This window comes from Crinia signifera, chromosome 4, assembly GCF_055691185.1.
Source record: "Crinia signifera chromosome 4, ASM5569118v1, whole genome shotgun sequence".
Classification (NCBI taxonomy): Eukaryota; Metazoa; Chordata; class Amphibia; order Anura; family Myobatrachidae; genus Crinia; species Crinia signifera.
The window spans coordinates 119,125,847-119,145,360 of record NC_139220.1 but is presented as its reverse complement, the minus strand read 5'-3'; the positions used below and the strand labels follow the sequence as shown (position 1 = coordinate 119,145,360).

The 19,514-nt window shown below is 44.3% G+C and overlaps 1 protein-coding gene across 1 annotated transcript in view; it reads right to left on the bottom strand.

Moving 5' to 3' along the window:
• Window positions 1-19,514, bottom strand: part of PTPRQ (protein tyrosine phosphatase receptor type Q) — a 300,600-nt gene that overhangs the window by 156,409 nt on the left and 124,677 nt on the right. The window contains exons 25-26 of the mRNA XM_083182313.1: window positions 9,435-9,563; window positions 6,131-6,277 (exon numbers count right to left, since the gene is read on the bottom strand). Coding sequence (XP_083038439.1) covers window positions 6,131-6,277; window positions 9,435-9,563 — 276 coding nt within the window. The remainder of the gene's footprint in view (window positions 1-6,130; window positions 6,278-9,434; window positions 9,564-19,514) is intronic.

Genomic DNA, 19,514 nt, shown 5'->3' with positions numbered 1-19,514 from the left:
CGGACCCCTATACCACACCCAAGCCCACTATCCTTTCCATACAAGCCCACACAAAAAAAAAAGAACCATTAAAGGGACTGCAAACAAAGGATATTACTTCACAGCTCTTAATCAGCACAATTAGAGTATCTCTTATTTGTATTATGGCTATACAAAGGCTATTGACACTCATTTAGGAGATCACAAGTACAGTAGGAGTAAATCCAGTATGAATACATGCCACTTAAGGCCCCCATACACTAGGGCGACTTGTCCTTAGGACAAGTCGCCCCCGACTTCCCCCTGAGCTTCCCCGGCTGCTCCCCGGGGGAGCTTGATTAGATTGGCACTTGATGTGCCATTTTTTACATGTGATAAATCGTCTCGATTTATCACATGTAAAAAACCCGGGGAGCAGGGGGGGGGGGGGGGGGGGCTAAGAGGTGAGAGCTGGTGGGAGCAGGGGGGCTGAAACGCTGCGGGGGACACATCTGTGTCCCCCGCTGCTGGGGACGCTGCGGGGGACAGCGTCTTTGCGGCGAGAAGGTAGAGGGAGCAGGGGGGGCTGGAGACGCTGCGGGGGACACGTCTGTGTCCCCCGCTGCTGGGGACAGCGTCTGTGCGGCGAGAAGGTAGAGGGAGCAGGGGGGGCTGGAGACGCTGCGGGGGACACAGGCTGCATAGAGCCGGCCGGGAGCTGTCAGTAATGAATAAAAAAAAAAGCCCATACAATGAATGGGCAGCCTGTGATTGGCTGCTGAGCGCTCTCTCAGCCAATTGCTGACTGGCTGAGAGAGCGCTCAGCCAATCACAGGCCGCCCATTCATTGTATGGGCTTTTTTTTTATTCATTACTGACAGCTCCCGGCCGGCTCCCCCTGCCCGGCTCTATGCAGCCTGTGTCCCCCGCAGCGTCTCCAGCCCCCCCTGCTCCCTCTACCTTCTCGCCGCACAGACGCTGTCCCCAGCAGCGGGGGACACAGACGTGTCCCCCGCAGCGTCCCCAGCCCCCCCTGCTCCCTCCACCGCCCCACTAGGTCCCAAGTCGGGTGGTCGGACGTGCAGCAGGTCCGACCACCCGACGCAGATCCGATGCGCACGGGACCGCGCATCGGATCTGAGGGGACATCAAAACTAGCCGATTTTGGTCCGATTTCGGCCAGATCCGACTGATCTGGCTGAAATCTGACCAAAATCGGCTAGTGTATGGGGGCCTTTAGACACACACAGCTTTGTAGAGAGCCACCATACTGTGCTGACCTGCACCAAACACACACTTAATGATGTGTCAGGCTCCGCCCTGCTGCTTGCCAGGGGAAATAAAAGTGTTGATGCTAATCACCACAGCAGTGTACAAAGGTCAATATCACACCATTGTGTCAGCTCATCCTGATAAACAATTGAAAGCTTGTTGGACACCTCTAAATAGCAGGTCTGTGTGAGGACATAAGCTGCCATTGCTGATCTCATGGTTAAATAAATTATGCTGTTAAATACAGTTGAGGTAGAATAAATAATATACAATGGAGTCTATACATAAAGAAGTGACGAGTGGTGAAGTGAGCAAGTGAAGTTGCCCATGGCAACCAATCAGCTTTGAAGTAACATTTATCAAGTGTATTCTGTAAAATTATATGTAGTGGCTGATTGGTTGCCACGGGCAACTTCTCCATTAGCTCAGTTATTCACTATTTTCACTGCTGCAGAAATAGACCCCACTATCTACTTTAGGTACTTGTTTCCTAGCACGGCCACACCGATTCTAATCGGGGGCATCGCAGGTAAAAAAATCTCATCGGTCGCATCGTATGCGTGCTAAAAAATCGCATGCGATGGTCCCGACGCGATGCCCCCGATTTCCCATAGGGAACAATGTTAAATGCCTCAATTTACCCAAATGAACAGGGAACAATGTTAAATGGTCCAGAAACCCCCAAAAACACCCCAGAACAGTGAAATGGCCCCCCAAAATTAGTTAACGCCACCCCACGATCAACGTGAACCCGAAGCGTGGCGAGCGCAGCGAGCCCGCGAGGGGCAGCGGTACGCGTCCTCCGACCTTTTCATACCCCCACTATCCACGTCGGCGTGGAGTCAGGGCTGAGTTCATCTAAAGCAGTGACAGCGTGATCCTCCGCTGTCAGTACATTGGAGGCAGCCGGCTCGCCCCACAGTCAGTGCGGAATGAGCTGGTGCAGGGGAGAGTCTGTGCTGGAACCTGGTGTTGTAAGTATAGGTATAAAATTAATGTGTGTTTAATAAACTTTAACTTTTCTCTGTGTGTGTGTGTGTGTGTTTTTTATAACATTCTTTTTAAAGATGGACTTGTAGTTCACCTGTAAAAAGCAATTTTTTGGGGGGTGTTTTAACCGTATCAGGCCGGGTTCCACAACACACAGACGCCGGTGACAGCCGCAGGCTTCAGCCCTGGATGGGTGAAGTCTGGGCGGGACCCCTTCATTGGGGGGGTCCCCACTCCCCCAGGTACCCCATCCAGGGATGCCCAACCATGGTGAGCATGATACAGAGGGGGGACCTTATGTAAAAAGCATCCCCTGGCTGTAGCATGACCCCGCGGGCAGTTTGAGCCTGGTGCTGGCTCCAAAAAATGGGGGACCCCCAGTTTTTTTGTCTCTCCCAACCCCCTCCCCCCCCCCCCCGTAGTTTTGGAACCAGGACCGGTCCAAGAGCCTGGGGATGGTTTCAGAAATACGGGGGATCCCTACGCTTTTTTGTCCCCCGTATTTTTGGAACCAGGTCCGGCTCAATGAGCCCGGGGCTGGTAATTCTCAGGAGGGGGGACCCCACGCCAATTTTTTTTAAAACTTTTTTTAACACAAAATCGCACATGTCCTCAAATTCGCACAAACGTTCATGATTAAAAGTTGCACATTTTCATGATTAAAAAATCGCACGTTATCGCACTTTTTTGCCTGAAATTCACATCTCATTAAATATGCAAATTCCCGGCAAAAAAATGCAATTTTAAAAAGTGCGATAATGTGCCATTTTGGAAAATGCAATAAATTTGCATCCTTAAATGTCACCCGATGTGTCAGTTTTGTGGATGGATCTCGAGTGGTCTGGAACTGTGCATACTCTGGAGCAGAGTACAAGCAGCTATGGGGGTTATCCATTCGGTCCTCTGTGCATTCGTGCATTCATGCATTCTGCGCGTTTGTTCACCTAGTGGTGTCGACCCAATGCTTGTCGACCTAGATACTGTAGACCTAATGACCGTATCCCGAAGGTAGGATGTCTGTTGATATGTGGGGAGATCTGATGAACATTTAGCTCCTGTCAGTACTGTTGGGTGTGGAGGGAGGGGGGGGACGGGGCATAGCATGTGCTTGCTCTGGGGACCTGCTGAACCCGTGCATCCATTGGTTCAGTTTGGATTTTGGGATACATTGAGGATGTGGAGGGGCCTTGCCTCTTTCAATTATACTGGGCTATATTATTTCTGAAAAGGCCCTGTCTGGCCTTCCTGGATGGAACTAGTAGCGGCAGTGTCTTCTAATAATCACATACTGGACTGGCAGTCCATGGTTTAGGTGTAGAAATTGAGTGCTTCCAATGAGAGGTCACTCCTTTCTAGGAAGTCTTATCCAACTTCAATGGACTGTAGCCAATGCAGTCTCTAGAGGGATGCAGTCATTAGGTCAACAGTGTCAAGGTCCACAGTCAAAAGGTCAATCACTATTGGTCGACGGGCAAAGGTTTGACACATTAAAAAGGTCGACATGCATTAGATCAACAAATGAAAAGGTTGACATGCATTAGGTCAAGTCAAGCAAATGGTCAACATGAAAAAGGTCGACATGAATGTTTCATTTTTTTTTTTTTTAAATAGGACTTTACCATCCCAGTGGACATGTAGGGGCAATATTATAGTGAGCCATGCAAAGAAATGCAGACAAGAACCACTTGGCCCATCTAGTCTGCCCCCTTTTTAAAAATGTTACCTCAAAGCATATTTGATCCTTATTTCTTTGTAAGGATATCAATATGCCTATCCCAATTGGGTAGGGCCACGACAGGTGTTGACATTGACATAAAAACAGGAAAATCTCATATCGACCTTTCCAGGGAAAACTTCAATAATAAATGCATTGCAGACACTGATTACTTGATAGACTTGGGTGCGCTTTGTTAGGTTAACAGTGTCTAGGTCAACAGTGAAAAGGTCAACTACTATTGACCGATAGTCAGAAAGGTTGGCATGTCAAAATGTTCAACATGCATTATATCGATGTGGTCAAAAGGTCGACACAAGCAAAATATCCACATGAAAAAGGTTTTCACTTTTTGATGTCTATGTCGACATAGGTTGACATAGACACCATATAAGTGTACCACGTCCCCCTGAATGGCTTGCTACTATCGCCATGCCTTGGGCACAATGCCTTACTGCACTCATAACACTATTTTATTCTCTCTCTATGCCCACTCGGGGTATAGGCCATTGGATCGACAAATATTAGGTCAACAAACATTGGGTTGACCAGGTAAGGTTGACGTAGCTTAGGTTGACAAAAGGAATAGGTTAATGTGCCTAAGGTCAATATGGTTGGAAGATCATTGGCGACTGAATGCTTGTGTCGCCCTTCCAACCATGTTGACCTTAGGCACATCGACCTAAGCCATGTCGACCTTTAGTGGTCGACCCAGTCCACCTAATATGTGTTGACCTATAGAACACTCAAATGGTAAAGTAAGAACAAGTCGGTTTAAAAAAAAATCATGAAAAAATCATGTCGACCTTTTGCTTGTGTCAACCTTTTTGCCATGTTGACCATTTTCGTGTGTTGACCTTTTGACCTGTTGACCAATAGTGGTCGACCTTGAGGGCCTAATGACCACATCCCGCTAGATGTTATCCATGATTTCTAAGTTATTTCTTGTATAAAAATGCTGGTTCTGGATTATACTGTATTAGTACTTAAAGACATCATATTTAATTATAGTAACAAGGTCCTTACTGTACTACAAGATCAGAGCATGTACACCAGTGATAGGATCATTCACGTGGGCCACATGTGGTTGCCAGCATTCAATATGACTGTACAGTCCCCTTCATTTTAGTTATAATAAAAACAGACAGAAATGTCTGCACTATTTTTTTGTAAGTGAACAAATAAATGTAACTAATATATAAAAGTTTATTATAATAATGCAGCTGGTTTTTGGGCATGTACTGTATTTCGGATATGGTACAAGGTGACGGAACTTGACACAGCCTATATGTACTTTGTTAACCCTTAATCAAATGAAGTATAGTTTGCAAAACAATTAAATAAACGTCCCAATAATCAGAGCCTCTTTTCCATGTCTTATAAGATTGGGATCCGCAGTGTCACAAAGTTCATCTTTGAATATTACTTATTACTAAATTTGTTTTAAACCTCTGTTCAAAAAAATGCATAGGCTCTTCAGTAGGACATCAGTGAGCAATGACAGGGTGTGAAGCTACTTGTACTGCATGTACTGGTTATATACTGCCACCTTGTGGATAAAATGCAGATATCATTGCTCATTGTCTAGCGTAGTCAGTCCCAATCTTTTTTTTAATCACGGTGCCCTAGTATATCAGAATACATAGAACCCCTAGGACAAAATAAATGTAGAAAATAATATAAATATAAGTAGATTGTGTTTATATGTCATCCTTAAGTTCAGTTATGTGACGAGGAACAGGATTTGCTTCTGCTTGTCCACATATTTTATGATTGGCAGCCACCAGCACTGGCCACGGATCATTTGAAATGGTCCTGAACCATCAATCCCAGCTGATGATGAAAACGGGACACTCAGCACTTTGGTCAACTTCCGTCATTTTTTAAATGCAGCTGATAGGCTAGTGCATCTTCGCTATGATGATTCAACTGACCAGTAAGGCGCAGCTCTTCCATTCTGAGGTTAGACACCAGCTTTAGTTCTGCTGTTAGAAGAAAACCTGATTGTACCTATGACAACAACTTTGTTTCCCTCTCTGCAAATCACCACATTTACACTGGTCTCGTGCTTGCTCAGTCAAAGAAGTTACATAGAATATTTTGTTATCAGCTATTAAAATGCATGGTATATTTTTCTACTGTACATGATATATTTAGGCAACCAGATATAAACTGCTGTAAGAAAGCCACAGTTACCTTCAGCTGGAGTGAAAACAGATACATTGGATCTGGGCCCAACACCTGCACTTGTTTCTCCGCTGATGTACGCATCATAGCTTGTGAAAGGAGTGAGGTTCGTAAAAGTAAACTTGAGATCTTTTGTGCTGTTATCCAAAACCCGACCTGATGGGAAAAGTATTCATTTTGTAAGTGAGAGAAATGTTTCACATGCCCATTTTTAAGTGCTGTGGTTGAAACTGAATTTTCTTTTAAATGCTAAAAAAATTTCAAGATTAGATAATGAATATAGCCCCGTTATATTAGCAAAATAATCAGTAGGTGATTTTTTTATACTCATTCATTCCCACAGCTTTCACCTAACACAAACATACAAATAATTACAGTTAGGTGATGCACAAAGGGCTGTTTTAATGTGTGGGGAATTTACATTATGGCTAAAGCTAAGCAAGATTGCATTATATAAACACCGATTTATACCATTGTGGTTGTTACCTTATTTATACATTTGAACTATTTAACTGTTGATTTTGTATTTCAGTTTTAGACCTTTCTAATACAATGAATAGACAGTATCAGTGTCAGAACATGTGAGTGGTTGGACAAGGTGCAAAAAATATAATTTAGGCCGACCTCCTCCACCCCAACTCGAGTTCACAATATGCAAAATGGCAGTTGGTGGCAGGGAGGGAAGGTGTGTGACAGAAAAAAACAGTAGGTGACAGAAAGAGGGTGACAGGGGCATTAGTGGGCCCTTTAGGCTGTGTAATCACGGGGGCGATTATAGCAAATATCGCTGGAAATATGGTCGCTGAGCGACTATATTGCCAGTGATTGGAGTGTGCACCAGCGATAAATCGACGGGTGCGCGCTCACGTTTTTAGCCCCGGAATGGTCGCTGGTCGGAGGAGCATGCTCCTCCGACCAGCGACTTCCACTGTCTCTTCTCCCGGCAGTGTGACATTTTCATCTGCGACCATCTCTGGTCGCAGATGAAAACGGGGCACTGAGCAGTATGATTGCTGAGCAATATATTGCTAGCGATCATATTGCTCAGTGCCCCGTGTGTACGCACCCTATGATTTCATGCACCTATGGTACAACATTACCAGACATGGCTGACCAATGACAGCACTTCATCTACACCCTGACATACACAAAGTGCTCCCTGATACCAGTGCTTCTTACTTTTCCCTATTGGTTTTCTCTGGTAGGTGGTTACTGTGATCATTGGGCAGCATAGGTCAATATTGCTATACGGACTGATCATAGACCGACTCATGATAAACAGTCAAATGGTCGACCACTAATGGTTGACAATTAAAAGGTCGACAGGGTCAAAAGGTCAACAGACAAAAGGTCAACAGGATTTAAAGGTCGACATACAATAGGATTACAGGGACTAAAGGTCCACAGAGTTTAAAGGTTGACAGGCAATAGGTCGACATGGTCAAAAGGTTGACATGGTCAAAAGGTTGACATGAAAAAGGTCGACATACATTTTTTTACTAAATTTTCTGCCGACAGGCAGTATTTCATGCCCTACCATCCACTTGGGTGTGGAGAGAGAATAAAATAGTGTACCAAGCGCAGTGAGGCACTGAGCCCGAAGCATGGCGAGCGCAGCGGTACACTTAGACAATGTCCATGTTGACCTATGTTGACATAGACACCCTAAAAACATTAAAAAACCCATGTCAACCTTTCTCCATGTTGACATTTTGGATGTCGACCTTTTGACCATGTCAACCTTTCATATGTCGACCTTTTACCTGTTGACCTTTTGACCATGTCAACCTTTTTTCATGTTGACCATATAACCATGTCGACCTTTTACCTGTCACCCTTTAGACCCTGTCGACTTTGTGAATGTCGACCATTAGTGGTCGACCATATGACTGTCTATCATGAGACAGTCTATGATGCATACCATAACCGTCTCTATTATACAGTATAAACTGTACTTTGTTTGAGGCATACTATAGCTTGCTGAAATACCCTTCATGTGCTGGCAACAATTGCTCTAAAATCAAACATTTGGGAAAACCCATCCAGAAAACCTGTGTTTGCTGCTGGGTGGGGGCAAATGAGTTGAATGTACTGTATGTCTGGTTGCTGAACACTACTTGTATGTTTTCACTCTACACATGATTTAGAAGCAAGAACATGCACCTAAAGGAGTGTACACACGGAACGATCCTTCTAAGCGATTTTGACTACATAGTCAAAATTGCTTAGAAGGTTAGTAAAGATTGCTGTAAAGGTTAGACAAATCTCCCTATACTATCGCTTAATAAAAAAGAGTTGCCAGGCAAGAATATTTTGACTAGATCGCTGGCTGTCTAGTCAAAATTGCTGCTATTCACTGCTGAGGGAGATATTCTCTAGGCGATCTGCAATGAATACCAAGCAAGTATGTTAAGTCTAGTATAGTCAAAATCGCCCATAGACAAAATTGCTTAGTTAAAGTCGCTCACAAGCAAAAATCGCTTGGTGTGTACACCCCTTAAGCCCCATCCATTTCCATCTGTGACTGTAGGGGTATTACTGGGCTGTAATGGAAAGCACTTACATAAGCAATGCATAGGGAGGTAGTGCCTGTTTATTAATGATGTAATGTGTGCACCAAATATACGGCTTAAGGGGGATATTCAATCCAGGGTCACGACTGTTGGGCTGGCCCGACAGCCGTGACCCTGTCCCGTTCTTGGCTGGCTCGATGTGAAATCAGCAGGCGGGATTCAATGTACTGCATGCCGAATGCTGAAAAGGGGGCGTGGCCATGAGGTACGGCCGTGGATCGTCTAGCTACGGCTGGGAGCTTGACAATCCACGGCCGTTCTCGCCAGAACGGGCCCGACTGCTTCTAAAGTCTGTCTCCTTCTGCCGAGATCCCTGTTCAATGCTGCCGGGAAAGACCACATTGAATAGGGCCCCGACGCTCTTTGCTCCGTTGGGAATAGTGGCAGGAGATTGAACCCTCCCCCCCCCCCCATAACATGACAGCTAGGAATCCTTGTATACACTGTATATATGGAGCAGTGCACTGTGTCACATACATACAACTTCAGCTCTGCATTAGCCCCATAATGCATTCAGTAGCCATTATTAATGAAGGTAGTGCAGTGTGTTTACTCACATCGCCACATACAATAATATACTGCAGCAATTTGTTGTGGAATGGTTGGAAACCAAGTACCCAATATAAATTATTATTCTATAATTCCATTTAGGAAATTGAAGTTATTATTATTATATCATTCTATTTAGCATATTAAAGTTATTATTAGTAAATAAAAGCAGTACTGTATTTATTACTTACCAACTGGACCGTACAATTCAACTTTGTAACTAAATTTTCCTGTGACAATAGTTGGAGCATCCCAAGTGACTGAAAATGATCTTGCTGTAATATTGCCCTTAACAAGATTCTGAGGTGGGTCTTCAGGCACTGAAAGAGTAAAGCAGGATTTGAGTCAATAGGAAACAGAGTGCATTTGGTTATTAGACACAGTGGTCCACATACAGAATAGAGTACAACAAAATGTAACTGGTACGCTGCGTGTTCAGAAAATACAAAGCAAGTTTTGATACATTGGGAGAAATTTTCTAATATTTGAACACACGGCTGATCAGAGCTGACCTTAGGCATAGGCAAACTAGGCAATTGCCAACAAATGATCCCTAGAGGATTCCGGATCCGAAATTCACCGACCATTGGGCGTTATAATCCCGACTTTTGCGTCAAGTGGGTCGGGATTTTAAATAAATGTAGTAACGACCTCATACTACTAGTAATTGAGGAGTCAGCCCGCGATCTCCAGCTGGTTAAAGAAAAAATCACCGCATAGGAGACTACCTTCGATATACCCACCATACGCACCACTAACCCTGAATGGCTCCTGTCCATTAATCAAAAAGTGGAAAAATACAAACAGGATCTCCCAAAATTTAAAGCCAATAAACTGGTCACAGTCACTAGTGATTACGAGGAAAACCGGGTATACCGTTGGCTCATGGGGGGCGACTCGTATCCACAATCACAAGCCCGTGGTGGAAATTTCTCCTATCGCAAAAGAAGGGAAAATCAGACCCGTGAGGTCCAAACATCAAACTCCGACAGCGACTTTCGCATCAGGGAATCGGATGAACCTTCGCAAAGCACTGAGGTCCCTTTAGGAGAGGCGTCAGGCACTCAAAAACAACGAAGAGGCAGAGGGCGACCACCCGCCGGGGGGCCAAAACTCGCGGATCGCGCGAGCTGAGAGCTCTGGCCCTGAATTGATGTACAATCTTTCATCCCACTCACTCTCTCCCGCAGAGATCTCAGTGCTAAATCGGGGACTGACCTTTATCCCAACCAACAAATTCAATGAATTCCAGTGACAGATCGACCTATATAGATTTGAACGTAACTTAAGATTAAAGGAACACTTTCAACATCAAAACACCAATGAACCCACATCTAATATCCAACAATTCATTCGTTCCCGGTCCAAATCCACCTTTGATCCTAATTTCATCAACACCTCCATTCCCACCTTCTCCCGTCTCATTGATGCCTCGGTAGCCAAGTTCAATGCAGCAGTACCTGCCATTCACCATAATATGTCCTGACAGGAACAAGAGGCTCTCAGACAGCTTTCTCAATACCGTCATATAATCATACGCCCGGCAGATAAAGGCGGGGCAATAGTAGTCCAAAATCTTGAGGATTACAAGTCGGAGTTGGAATCACAACTATCTGATGCCGACACATATGCAGGACTTCCCAATGATCCCACCATTCAATACAAACGGGAATTGGATGCTATCTTACAGGCTGTCAATGAAGGCATATTGGATGAGAAATTGGCGTCTGCATTAAAACAACCACACCCGGTCATTCCATTAATCTACACTGTTCCCAAAATTCATAAAAATATCACCAAACCCCCCGGAAGACCCATTATCACGGCCAATCAGTCACTGTATCAACCTATTTCCAAACTGCTTGACACCATTCTGCAACCCTATATTCAGTCCCAGGCCACTTTCATTCGGGACACCACTGCATTTCTTAACCGTCTTCAACAGTTTGACACCGTTCCAGAAAACACTGTTTTGGTCACTATGGATGTGTGTAGTTTATACACATCCATCCCACAACAGGCAGGGGTTGCAGCAGTGGCCTCTTTCTTACGTCAAAACAACATACAGGAGATGGAACATTCACTATTTTTACAACTTCTATCTCTCACATTGGAACGAAATTACTTCATGTATGACGGAAAATTCTTCCAACAACTAAGCGGGTGCGCTATGGGGAGCCCGGTGGCACCGAGCTTCCCCAACATCTATATGTTTAAGGAAGAACAGGAAAAAAATTTGGGTCAGCAGACATTTAATCAACATGTCCTGATGTTTGTAAGATTTATTGATGATCTATTCTTGCTGTGGACAGGACCTATACCTGAACTTGAACATCATATTGAGTGCATTAACCAAAGCAGGACACCCATAAAATATACTAATAACATACAGCACCAGAGCATCAATTTTTTAGACGTACTGATCAACATCAAGGATGGGAAGATCACTACAGGGGTGTACACGAAACCCACCGATCGCAACACCCTGTTGCTGGCCTCCAGTTACCACCCTAAGCCACTCAAGAGGGGTCTCCCCATATGTCAGCTGATGAGGGTGGCAAGAATATCTAGTACAGCTGTTGAGGCTACTAAAAGTACTAATATGGTAGTGAACAAATTTCACAATAGAGGATATAACTTAAATTCTCTCAAGAAAACCCAACAAGAAGTATTGTCTATGCCCAGGTCACAGTTACTGTCCTGTCAGCCTAAAGTTCCACAACAAGTCTTACCGTGGAAACAACAATTCACCACCGCTAGCACGGTGGTACAACGGGCCACCAGAGCGTTGTGGCCAATTGTAAAGACTGATCCCACCTTACCTTGCTTCCACTCGGTACGTCCCCTATCTTGCTACACCAGAGGACGCAACATCAAGGATTTCATCATGCAAACAGACATCACCGGGTTCTCCAGCGATCAACCCAGATCACATTTGCTGCATAGACCACCAGGATGCTACAAGTGTCTCAAGTGCACCACGTGCAAAAACCTGGTGGTATGCAAATCTTTCCAACATCCACATAGTGAACAATCATTTCGCATCAAATTTGTTCTCACATGTCTGACCACACATGTGGTATACATGTTATTCTGTCCATGCAGACTCCATTATATAGGTAAAACTGTAAGGACCATCCGCGAGCGCATGGCGCTTCATAGGTCAGCAATTAATCAAGCCCTTCTCACCAAGAAATCGGACCAACCAGTGGCCCGACACTGGTTGGAGTCCAAACACACCATTTCTGACATGAGATTTATCATTATCGATCATGTACCAGCATCATTGAGAGGGGGAGACAGGAATGGCCAGCTACTGAGACTTGAATCCAAATGGATTTACCGCCTGCAGACCATCAGACCGCGGGGTTTGAATGAACGGTTCACATGGCAGACATTCCTTTGATCATGGACTCCCATGCCCCATCCCCAGTGTTTATCATATCGTGCCTTTTCACTTAGTTATGTGCTCATCATTGCGTATTAATTTACATGGCTCTGTGCATCCCCATTGCCTTTCATGTGCCGCCACCATTTCTGCTGCGGCCTGGGATAGCGTCCAGGCTGGTTGCTTAGCAGCCAGATCAGGACTGACATCAGCAGTATGCGCAGCGTCCCGTGGGACGATCAGCGTGCTGCACCCGGCCGTGGCAGAGATCAGGAGCGGGTATTTATAAATATTTGTATGTGCGCCTCCGTGCGCTGTCTTTGTTATCTCGCTGCCGTGCGAGTTATGTACTTTCTGCATGAGTTGTCTTGAGGAAAATATCTTAGATATTGAAACGTCGACCTTGTGACCCATGCTACTGTATTAACTTATCAGCTTAACCATGCTTACATAAAGATACTCTATATTTACCAAGACCCATGGAGTGACTCAAATTTTTCCTATCCCTACCAATCTTACTGAGGACACCCGGGGCAGCTATCCATATTGGAGGAGTGCTGGTTCGCCCACACAGCTGTATATATATATATATATATATATATATATATATATAATTTTACAATATACAATCTATATTCAATGTAGTATATATATATATATATATATATATATATATATATATATATATATATATATATATATATATTGGAGGCTTGCTGGGACTCTGCTGTGGAACCAATATTTAATTGATCTACTTTTGTACACTAGAATCAGGGGCACCGGGGACAGCCCCGGGCTTCAGACTGGGAGGGTTAGTTCTGGAGGGGGGGGGGGGGGGGGGGCATGCTTTGGCCGGGGCTGGTTGGGCCCGGTGCTGGTTCTCAAATTACGGGGACCCCTATTAATTTTGCACCCCATATTTTGGGAACCAGGGCTGGCCCTTGAGCCTTTTGGTTTTAAAAATATTGGGGAATTTTCTCGGAATTTTTGAAACCAGGACCAGCTCTTTGACCCTGGGGCTGGTTACGGCCATGGGGGTGAGGGACACACCTTTTTTTTAAATTATAAAATGTTTCTATTTTTTTACACTAAAGCTTGCATGAATCTCGTGCAAAAGTCAAATAAGCCTGAAAAATTTGTTGTATTTTCCAGGCATATTTCCATGGCAATTACCAGCCGTATATTATATATGGCTGGTTAGTAAATTAGGAATCACCATTCGACTGAATGGTGATTCCTATTTGTATTCTTTCGATGGCGTATACATTCATATTCCGAAATATGAATACGAATGCACCATGAATATGGATACAAATGCCTGTATATCGGCCAAATTCCAAAAATAGGATTTTACGGCCGTATACGTGCTCAAATGGCTACTAAAAAGGCATATTAGTAGCCATTTGACCTTAGTAAATTTTACCCATTCTATGTAACTTTTTCTGCTGTGAGTACTGCCATTACTCAGCACTGTTCCTACATAATCAATCCTCACATTGCATATAATCATTGGCAGCTCCAGAGGTGGGGCTGCAGCATAGTCCAAAATACAAATAAGGGAGCCACACTAACCACCAGTGAGTCAGTTTGGAATGGCAGTTGCTGTGCCTCCCCTATTTGAATTTTGAACTGAGCTGCAGCTCCCCCTCTGAAGCCTCCCCTGGATACAATGCATTTAACTAATTTTGCATTCGAGTAAAATAAATAGCTGTGGATTATTAGAAACAAACAAAACAACACATACAAAGAATGAAAAATGAAAAACTATAGGAAGCGAAAGGTTAATATTTCTAAAAACAAATTTTACCTTTCAGGACAACTACGAGAGTAATGTTCCTGATGAAGCCAGTCCAGATGCCAGCAGCATGCATTAACACTAGTTTTGGTGAAGGAGTGATGACTCAACTCTTTGGAGATGCAAAAGCCAGCTAATATCCCAATGTGTGTGTCATGAAAATAGAGACAGGGGGGTTTAGTGTGGGAGCTGGCTTATGTTCTGTCCTGATCCGGGGGTGGGGGCCTGCAGGACCCCACTAATGTCCTGATTTGGGTGGGGGGGGGGGGTGCAGGGGTGCTTTCTACCCAAATCAGTGTTGGGTGTCTTGCATAGGCCCCCATGAATTCTAAATCTTTCTCTGTGCATACCTCACAACGTTTTCTTGCGGTCAATAGGTACAAACTGGGAGGTGCAATCTCATGGTAAGGGTGTTGCCACACCCTGTTTTCACCCCTTGTCCCTCTCTTCAAGTGAATAGACTCTGTGTGCATGCATACATTACCAATGTCCTAGTAAGAAAAGGTCTCCCCCCCACCGAATTCTGGAGGTGGGACAGCAGGACAGTCCCGGAAAAAAGGGACTGTCCACTCTAAAATTGGGAGGTATGTGGTTGCTGATGGAAACTATGAGACTAAACACATGTTCAGCTACAACGTGCACACACCTGAACATTTTTGTTCAGGTGTTCAGAGTTGAAACAGTCATGATAATAAGGGATTTCTAATATACACACTGGTGTATTATCTGTTCCTATCTGAATGATTTACATGCTTTTAAATGAACTATGCCAGACAAACAAATGTCATGTAGCAGGCAATGTAAATGCTATCTGCACTAAGCAGTATAGAGAATCTTTTTTATAGCAGTTTCGCTATCCATATACTGTATAAACATTAGAACAGTTAAATATTACAGTTGCCAAACAACATACAGCATATATGAATGTTATCCCTAATACATTCCATGTATTTTCTCAACCTTTCAGTCCTATAGTAGCTGCTCTCTGTACATCATAACAACTGTATAAATACAAGTGCCTCTTCCTGTACATTGACCATACTGCAAACCACATGATCACTGAAAGCAGTGAACCACTACATTGCATTCCTATAACTCATACTTTTTTGCCCTCAGAATAAGATAGAAGTGAAACTGATAACATTAGACCTGGCAGGATAAGACTATGTGATAAAGTACTTTTCTCGGAGTAGACTCTTAAGACATTCTGAACAAACAACAGAAGCTCCTTCTTTCCTGGCTCCTAAACCTGCATTGACATTTAGAAAACCACTTCTTTGAAGTTAGAAAGCTGTCTGTATTCTGTTTTCACTACATATTCAACAAACTTAGCAAAGAAATACCTCCCAACCCACATGCCCATTTTTTTCTGGGCGTGGCCTAGCAGGAAGGGGTGTGACCTATACTCACAACGCTCTCGTAGGGCCCTGTTTTCACCGATGTGGGGCATGAAAAGATGCTGTGTGCATGACTCCCAACTAACACCTCCCGCTGCGGGACACTGCAGGCTCTGAGCCTGACGCAGAAATGTCCCCAAAAAATGGGACGCTCCATCGGAAAAAGGGACAGTTGGGAGGTATGGCAAAGGACAAGACTGCAGCATAGCCATCCAACTGAATTGACACTTGGGGGTATAGAATTACAGAACTCTGATCATGTGCAGACACTTAAACATCAGATATTGGCCTTGATTCTGGTTAATTCGGCTTACCGAGAGCCCAAGCACCCCCCCCCCCGCCCCCTCTCCTGGCTTCACAAATAATAGAAGAAAGGGTGGGCAGCTGAAGTCCTGTGAAATCATCCACCCGCCCCCAGCCCACATAGTCCTGCCCGCATTCCCATGGGAACACCCAGCATTTTCATGGAGACACCCATGAAATGCTGAGCGTTCCATGAGCGATCTCTGTCCTCGCTGCCAACTTCCCCTGGCCCTTCCTGATCCCTGCAAATGGTTCAACGGCTATGCAAGTCGCAGCAGGCACTCTCAAAGGGGACCTGCACATGCTCATAAAAGACCATGCGCAGTCTCATAACCATCAGGACGGGGCTGAACTCGCTGTTTAGCGAGTAGATTAAAATCACCACCATTAGCCACAATCAAATCCTCATTCTTTAATATGAGGACCATGGCCAGAATCAAACACTTAATGACCTCTGAAGATCTGCCAAAAGTCATACATGCATTCGTATTATCGCGACGATTAGATTACTGCAATGCCCTCTACTTTGGTCCCCTATCAAAAGAACTGCACCGATGGCAGCTGGCACAAAACACAGCTGCCAGGCTGTTAACCAACCAGCCCTGTTCTAGCCACATAACTCCCATTCTGTATTCCCTGCACTGGCCGCTCATGAAATCATTTTGAAGATAAACTAAAAGTGTTTCAAAGTCCTACATGACCGAGTCCCAAGGTACCTGAAGTATCTTCTGATTCCATACTGTTCCACCCGATTACTCTGATCTATAGATGAAGGAATTTTAGCAGTCCCTAGGATCTCCCGTAATTAATCTGGGGGTTGAGCTTTTAGCCATGCAGCTCAGATTTTATGGAACTCACACGCTGCTTGAGTGGTTGGCTTATGCGTCTCTATGGAGACACATAGCTCAGCCCTGATTGGCTGAGCTATGTGTCTCCATGGAGATGCATCGGCCAAAGACGCTAGCAGCCTCTGTAGCGATGGGACAGCGCTATAGAAGCTGTTAGCAGCGCCGGAGAAAGCCGGATCACCCCACTGTCAGTGGCGGATGAGCTGGCTCTGGAGGAGGGAGGCCAGCGCTGGACCCTGGGTTGGTAAGTATATTGGTGTAAAAGTGAGGCGTGTGTTTGTGTGTGTAATAAAGTTATACTTTTCTGTGTGTGTGTGTCTTTTATTTTAACATTCTTTTTACAGGTGGACTACAAGTTCCAGTGGGCCCATTAATGCCCTGCATGCTGGAACTTGTAGTTTAATAAAGCAATATTATAAATGACTGTTTTAACCCAAAGCCCTGGGACGCCGGTGACAGCCCCGGGCTTCAGCCCTGGACTGGTGAAGCCTGGGGGGACCCCTGTATTGGGGGGGTCCCCACTCCTCCAGGTACCCCAGCCAAGGCTCACCAGCCACGGTGCTCATGGTTCGGCTGGGGGACCTTATGTAAAAAGTTCCCCCTGGCTGTGGCATGACACCGCGGGCTGTTGGGCCGACGCTGGTTTCAAAATATGCGGGACCCCCAGGTTTTTTGTCCTCTATTACACTATTAAGGTCAACATGCATTGGGTTGATCACTAAAAATCGACAGGGCTTATGACAACACATGACTTAGGTCGACATGGGTTTTGGTCGACACCGGGCTTAGGTTGATATGGCTAAGGTCGACATGTTCAAAAGGTCGACACAAACATTTAGGTGAACAATGACAGTCAAGAGGTCAACATGAATTTTTAGTTTTTTTTATTTAGCTGACAGGCGGTATTTCATTCCCCTACCATCCACTAGGGCGTGGAGAGAGAATAGAATAGTGTGCCTAAAACATGCCAGGGGACATGGTGACTATGTTGACATTCAGGACAAAAAAGTGAAAAACTCATGTTGACCAAATGCGTGTGTCAGCATTTTGACCCTGTTGACCTTAGCCATGTTGACTTTTCCATGTGGTCGACCTAATGACTCATACCCACTTCGAATAGGTTAATTTAATAAGATGGGATGTTTTTTTTTTTTTGCTCCTACGCTATATTAACCTCAATAACATTCATTTCCACTCATTTCCAGTCTATTCTGAACACCTCACTCCTCACAATATTGTTTTTAGGGCAAAAGGTTGCACCAAGGTAGCTGGATAACTATGCACAAGACAGGTAGATACGTCAGCAATACTAGTGTTGTGCACCAGCAGAATTTATAATAATTAATTTTATTATTAGGCACACGTCAGTGCACCAGCAGCATGGAATTATTTTTTACAGTCCCACGCAGCACAAGTATTATTTTTTTATTAAATTATATATACTGTAGGAGCCTAGTATGTAGTTGTACTACTAGGTAGGTACACTTAGGCAGTAGCACTGCCAGTGGCAACAGTGGACTGAGTAAATAATACTGGCACCCTCTATTCACAGTATTCAGTGCAGGCAGCACCAGTGGACTCTTAGTATGGGAAAAGGGGAAGGGTTTTTTTTGTCCACGCACAGGTATTCACTGTAATTACTCAAAGAAAAATTAAGGTTTAATGTAGCATTCCACAATGAAAAAGAGTATAGTGGGTACAATCGTACCGATTAATCTTATATGTGGAGGTGCTCCCTAGAGAGTAAAGTATTGTAGCATAGAAAGAACAGAGAAGGACTCTCTCTTTTTTTGGGGCACAACTTGTCTATGATATGATTTTTTGTTTAAAAATTCACTTTTATTATTTTCGGTAACCGAAAATAATAAAAGTGAATTTTTAAACAAAAGATCATATCATAGACAAGTTGTGCCCCAAAAAAAGAGAGAGCACCAGTGGACTGTCACTATATATAATTAAATTAATTAAGTATTAATAATAATATAGTAGCTTAGTGGGTAGAGAAACTAAACTACTAGGTAGGTAGGCAGTAGAGATGTGCAGACTCGGATTCCAGAGATCCGAACCCCCACGAACGTCATCATTCCGAGCCCGGTTCCGAGCAGCGCTCTGAGATTCCCGCCTGACTCGGGTCCGTCCGCGTCATCTCCCGGCTCCGGATTTCAAAAAGCGGCTGCTGGCACTCAGTGGCACACGTCAGTGCACCAGCAGCATGGAATTATTTTTTACAGTCCCACGCAGCACAAGTATTATTTTTTTAATTAAATTATATATAGCAGCCTAGTATGTACTAGGTAGGTACACTTAGACATTAGCACTGCCAATGGCAACAGTGGATTGAGTAACTAAATAATACTGGCAGATTCAGTGCAGGCAGCACCAGTGGACTATATATATAATATAATTAATTATTAATATAATATATAATATTACAGCACAGCACCAGAGGTAGGCCCCAGCACAGAGGAGACAGTAGTACTACAGGTACACAGTTAGACTGTCCTCCTTGCTAGGGAGAGCCCACCCTAAGCAGAGAGGAG